At 39.5% G+C, this 6,266-nt stretch overlaps 1 protein-coding gene across 21 annotated transcripts in view; it reads right to left on the minus strand.

Moving 5' to 3' along the window:
* Positions 1-6,266, minus strand: part of LOC102672830 (CUGBP Elav-like family member 4) — a 214,641-nt gene that overhangs the window by 52,672 nt on the left and 155,703 nt on the right. For 18 of the 21 annotated variants that reach the window (XM_031515416.1, XM_031515421.1, XM_006610131.2 and 15 more), the window contains one exon: positions 5,700-5,825. The exons of the other annotated variants lie outside the window; for them this stretch is intronic. In XM_031515416.1, the coding sequence (XP_031371276.1) occupies positions 5,700-5,825 (126 nt within the window). The remainder of the gene's footprint in view (positions 1-5,699; positions 5,826-6,266) is intronic. 21 annotated transcript variants of the gene reach the window in all.

Here is a 6,266-nt window from a genome sequence, read left to right on the forward strand (position 1 = left end):
GATTTACCGTTCGTTTCGTTCGCTCGTTCGTTCGGACTCGCGCGTCTGGATTTCCGCCGATTTCCGCGGCATCATTTTGATTTAGTGCCCCTCCCTCCCTTGAAATATCGCCAGGTGTCGCTCCTCTCCAGGGTCACGCTTATTACGAATATAATGCCGTAATTAAGGTTACGATTACTGTGTCGAGATGTTTGCTTATTTCTTTCTTTTTTTTTTTGAGTAATAAATGCTTAGAGCATTTATTTAAATTTGGGAAGAATTTTGAACGATCGTGATCGATTATTATAAACTCGTAGCCGATTCAATTTCACGAATTCGCGATAATACGCGTATTAAAGATAAATACGAGGATATACGTGTTCGAAAGGCGTATCATTTTTCAATTTTACTCGTTAAAATTCAGTTCGCGCAACGATAAATAGTGTCATATTTCATATTTCCAATGTACATGATGTTAAACCGGTGGATGGAAAATATTGCGCGGCTTTATGTTGTTTACCGTTTCCAATTATCCAACTATTTCATCTCTCAAAATAAATTATATATCACGTACATTATACGTGAATGAAGTATGATCGTATGAGCTGCGAATACATCTTTTGATGCTTGGTTGAATTTGCATCGGGAACGTTGCATCAAAAAGAACAGAGAGAGAGAGAAAAATACATTTACATTTTATCCCAAGCATTTTGTTCTTTTGTAAAAGCTTTATTTCAAAGGCCAATGCAGAAAATGGGGGAAAATGTGAAATCTGATCTAAGATCGATTTTCAAAAGTGTTTATGAAAAGATGTTCCTTGGGAAGGGAAACTGTTGATACAAAATTGCCGAGGGTAATCATTTCGAAAGGCGACTATTGGTAAAATAACATTTTCTAAGAAAATGTTACGAGGATAGATAGATAATCTCGTATCCTTTTATCGCTCCTCGTATGTATCGAAATATGTACAAAAATGTTTAAAAATTATTAAATTATAAAAAAAATATATTTTTCAAAAGAATATTCCATTTTCCATTTTAAATAAAAGAACACTATAACAATATTCCCGCAAAAAATTTTTATCTTCGTCCAAAAGTTTCTTTCCAGAAATTATTTCATCGCATGTTGAAATTCAACGACTACATTTTATCCAAAGGAAAGAACATTACGACATCTTTTTTTCGTTCTAACAAAAAAGTATTTCATTACAAATTTCCAAAAGTTTTAATAAGTCCGATGCGATGTTTCGTCGAGGAACGAAGAACCAAAATTCGAGGAAAACACTTTCGTAAACAAACGATACGACTTTTCGTTCTTTCTTCGCGAATATTTTTCGAAAGAAAAATTCTATCCGTTATGCGTGTCAAGGCGCGATACATTGAACGAAACGGGCCCGTGTAGGTGACAGCGGGACGATTAATCATCGATAACTATCGCCCGTTTAATACTCCCTCATAAAATGCTAGATCGAGGAAATTATTGATTCGTCATATTTCCTGTCAGTAATGTCGTTAACGGGACCATTCTAATCCGTTGACGTCACGTATGATCAAACGCTCGCGAGGCTCGGACGAGCGTTATCGGAAACGATAGCTGGCTCGATAAAAAAAAAAAAAGAAGAGAAAAAAAGGAGAAACGTTCTAATTTCGCTCGCTGCGGGGCCGCAAAAAAAAAAAAAAGAAGAGAAAAAAAGGAGAAACGTTCTCATTTCGCTCGATGCGTGGCCGTAAAAATAAGAAATACCGTCCCTGCGAGCGCATCGATCGTGCGCGTTAATTTCAAGCGAAGATGTATGCGCGTCATCGCGTCGATTTTCGTAAAACAAATTACCAAAAAAAAAAAAAAGAAAAAAGATCGCGTAAATCTATCCGACCGTTGGAACGTCGAATCCGAGAGATCTCGGTTAAAATTGAACACGGATCCCCCGAAAATTAGTTTCGATTCTCGTTGTAATAATTTTTCTTTCCTTTTCTCTTTTCCATTCCCGATTGTCATTCATTTCTAGCAAAATAATTAGTTTCATCCAGAGAACGAAATTCTTCTGGTGAGATATAATACATCTCGAATCAAATTCACGACTCGAAGAAAAATAAAAAAAAAAAAAAAAAAAAAGAAAAACACGTGGAATAATTATTAAGAAATCGAAATCGAAAACCGCGGTTGGAAACGGCGACTTTAGGTTTAATCCCTCTACTCGTCGACAGCTACTTAAGAGTGATATAATAGCTGTGGACGGTCGAGAGGCCAAGTATGAATAAGCGGGGGAGACTTGGCACGAGGTTCCCTGCGACGAGAGGGAGGGGGGCAACAACAATGTTATTACAACTTAATACGTGGAATTGTTCCTCTGCGCGAATATTCGTTTAACGTTTACAATACAAGCGTGGCGTGGAATAAGCGGATACACGGATAGAAGGTGGAGAGCGAGTTCACCTTCTATTTCGAAGGTGGCTAGGTAGCATTATTGGCTTTAGTGTTGGTTAGTACCCACCCACGCTTGCACCCTGTTTTATATATATATATATATAGAAGAAGCACCCTTGGAAGCACCCCGGCCGCCTCGAACAGTATTTCGTTCCATTATTCATAAACATTTTATAATCTTCTTAGCGGGGTGAATTATTGCTGCTCGCACAATTGAAATAATGCGAGCTCGTCGGGGTCCCGTGTTAAGGGGTTGGTCCGGCGAGGGGGGGCCTCCTGTGCACGTCGAAAAACGTCGAGGTTGAGAAGGAGGAGGAATTGAAAGGAGGGAGGAGGAAGGAAGGAAGGAAGGAAGGAAAGAGGCGAGGAAAGGTTGGCACGGAAACGAGAAAATAGAACGAGTTCGTTGGGTGAAGTGGTGTTGAAATGTTTCGAAGCGAGGGAAAAATAATTGGACGAAGAGTCTGTCGTTACTAAGGCATTGGTGGTGGAATGCGGAGCGTCTGAACGATGACGAAGACAACCGTGTTCGTCTCCTGCCTTTCCATAAAGTCGTCGAACCGAATTCCCTTCTTAAACTCCTCGTTACCGAGAAGTCTTTCGCTACCTTTCCAACTACCTATCTATCTAGGTAGGTATCATCCGATAAGGGAAGTTATTTGAAAACAATGAGAGGACTGCCAATAACTTTCAACGAGACTGTAATTCTCCCTGGGATGTCGTCTAACTAAAATCTCTAGCCTGAGAATACTCGTCGTTTTTAAGCGCTTGTAATACCTAATTTTTACATTTTTCCTATTCTAGGGACGAAAAGGGTTATCGATATTTAACCTTCTCCTCTTCTTTTTTTATATCGATAAAAGAAAAACGTAATTAAATCGCTTCTAAGATTCTCGAGATATCAAAGTTATCGCAACACACCTTAGAAATTCTACTAAAATTCTTAATCTTTTAATCGTTGTAACTCTAAACATAATCTCTTCGAAAATAAGGCAGTATTTTCAGAAAAAAAAAAAAAAATATAGATCGTTGAGTGAATCAGACATGGAGATAAAAAAATGGCGTGGATTTCTCTACGAGTTTCAATTAGTGGTGAACAAAGTATATATATAGAAGAGTTATGAATTTAAGCGATATTCAGAGGAAGATTGTAATCGAAGCGAGGCTTATTTATAATTAAAGCACTATACGTTATATACGCGTAACTCTATTGGCTGGTGCGGTAGACCTAAAGCGATACGCAGATGAAGTCGTGGAGGAGAGATCTTCCTGATCTCTCTATTACGTCACGGATTAGCTAGTTATGAAACTCGAGCGAGCCCAAGCGACCGGTGATGAAGCGTGTTCGGAAAGTTTCCGTCAGGATGGAACCAGGACGAGGGATGTAGACGGTAGAGTTGCACGGAATAAGCGATCGCTGCCTTTCGATAGAAACCGTATCCAGTCCATCGAAACTTGTCTACGGCCGTTTAACCATCGTTCCAATTAAATTTATTAACGCAAGTTTATCCCGTTACGTATTGGAATTATTCAAACTTTACCCCCCCCCCCCCCCCCCTTAGCCGTTGTAGTTTGCCGGAATAAGCGATCGCTGCCTTTCGATAGCAACCGTATCCAGTCCATCGAAACTTGTCCACGGCCGTTTAACCATCGTTCCAATTAAATTTAGTAACGCGAGTTTATCCCGTTACGTATTGGACTTCTTCAAACTTTCCCCCCCCCCCCTCCCCTTCTTCTTTCTCCTAGAATCGAAACATGACACGATTGTCCTTTCGTTAAGAGATCATTCTTCCAAAATTTCTCCAACGCTTGATTAATTACTGGAATGGAGTAAAAGGGCGATCGTTTCATGAACTAGTCTCCACTTCGAGGTTGTTTTCCATTGGATAATTCCATTGGATAATTCGTGGAATTGAAATTGGTAGCCGGCCCTCTGGCGTGCGTTCCAAGAAACAGGCTACCGATCAATCGAATGGGCCCGCGTTCGCGTGATTTTAATTAAAAGAGGATGAAAAGCCGTCCCGTTTTTCGACAAAGGGGAGAAATGTAGAACGAGAAATAGCGAAGAGAGGGAATTGATGGAAGATGGGGTTGGAGAGGAGACGAGATTCGAGAGCAAAGCATCGTGTCGCGAAGCATCGTGCGCTGTTGCCTTTACCTCTTCTTAGAATCCCGTCTTCGCCAAAGACGACGCTGCGTTACATCATCCATTGAGAATCGAAATCTTATTAACTCCGTTGAAAGTGAGATTTAGTTTCAGGAGGATGGAGTTTAATTACATTTCGCACCTGCTTTTTTCTTTTTCTTTTTTCTAGCTCGTCCAAGGAAAGGAAAATTCGCGTCTTTAATCGTCTTGCGTCGATTACGATCCTCCCTCCCTTTTCGGTTAAATCTTTCAGAAACTCGACCATCGACGATCCCATTATTCGTGGTATTCATTTTTATACGAAAATATTTAAATTTCACTGGCTCGTCCAGCGGAAATTATTGCCTTTCCTGCCTCCGTCTGAGCTTCCTCCGGTCTCTCTCTCCCTCTCCCTCTTTTCCTTTGCAGTTCATCATTCCAGAGGCAATCTTTACCGACCCGTGAACCCCCGCTACTTCTTCCACGCAACTGGAACAGGTATAAACACAGCGGGCGCAGCAAATCTTCGAATACCATCGAATACCGTCCTTTTTATCAGTCGTAGGATTTATTCGTCCGCATCGATGTCAGAATTGCATCGCAGAACACCCCCTCGCCTCCTCCCCTCCCTTCGAGCCAATCGCTCTCTTTCGCGACGTAAATTGCCACACGACCACGAATTTTTGCCACGAACGATCTTTTATCTCGATTCTATATCTCTCTGAGCAAATTCATTTCAATTTCAAAAATCTTGCCTCTCTTTTCTTAAATATTATTAATATTTTGTCGCCTCGTGTAACAAAATTCTTCTTCTTTTTTTCTTTATACAATCAACATCAAAATTATAAAATTCGAGTGTTCGAATATACTCGACTTTTATTTACGCGTTGATTAAATTATAAACAAAGAATGAAGATAATATCAGAAGAAAGGATCAAAGAGTATAAAATTCGACCGCAAACCCCATTCCTTCCTCCGACTAAATAACTCGCAGCGTTTGAAAAATTTATATTAAAAAATTGTGGAAAGAATTTGAAAAAAAAAAAAAAAAAAGAAAAAGAAAGAAAGAGAACGTTGAGGAGGAACGTTGCTCCCGAGCGAGGTCTCTGGGAGAGTTGTTAAAAAATTCAAAAAGGTGTAATAAATTATATCATGTGTTTGTTTCACTCACCTCTGCTACTGCCGTCAGGTCCTCGGAGGATGGTACACTCCTCTATTGTGCCAAAGGCAGTGAACAACTGTCTGACATCGTCTTCTGTTTGTTGCTTGCTGAGCATTCCCACGAACAGCTTTCTGTCTGCGGGTCGGCCGCGTGTCGATAATAGAGGGAACAGAGAAAAAAAAAGAAAAAGGAATCCGTTAATACGTGAATCACGATCGATACGATTTCGCTTATAGCGCATTTTAGGCATTAAAAAGAGATTTTGCGGCTAAACACCGAAAACGACAAAGTTACACGGTTACACCAGCATCCACCATCCTAAGGGGGAAGGAGATAAGGGGTTATATAGATACACATATATATATGAGTCCATATATGCACATCTATGTATATATATTTTTTTTTCTATATGTATATATATCGATATATATATATATATATATATATACATATACGATCTGTGCCCGATTGAAAAGAATTTACACGTAATGGCCAAGTTATATTACGCGGCCATTTTTTCCAGACGTTACATTTTTCAAACGTTTTTTTTTTTTTTTTTTTTTTTTTTTTTTTTTT

This window comes from Apis dorsata, unplaced genomic scaffold (genome assembly GCF_000469605.1).
Source record: "Apis dorsata unplaced genomic scaffold, Apis dorsata 1.3 scaffold_69, whole genome shotgun sequence".
In the NCBI taxonomy this organism is placed as follows: Eukaryota; Metazoa; Arthropoda; class Insecta; order Hymenoptera; family Apidae; genus Apis; species Apis dorsata.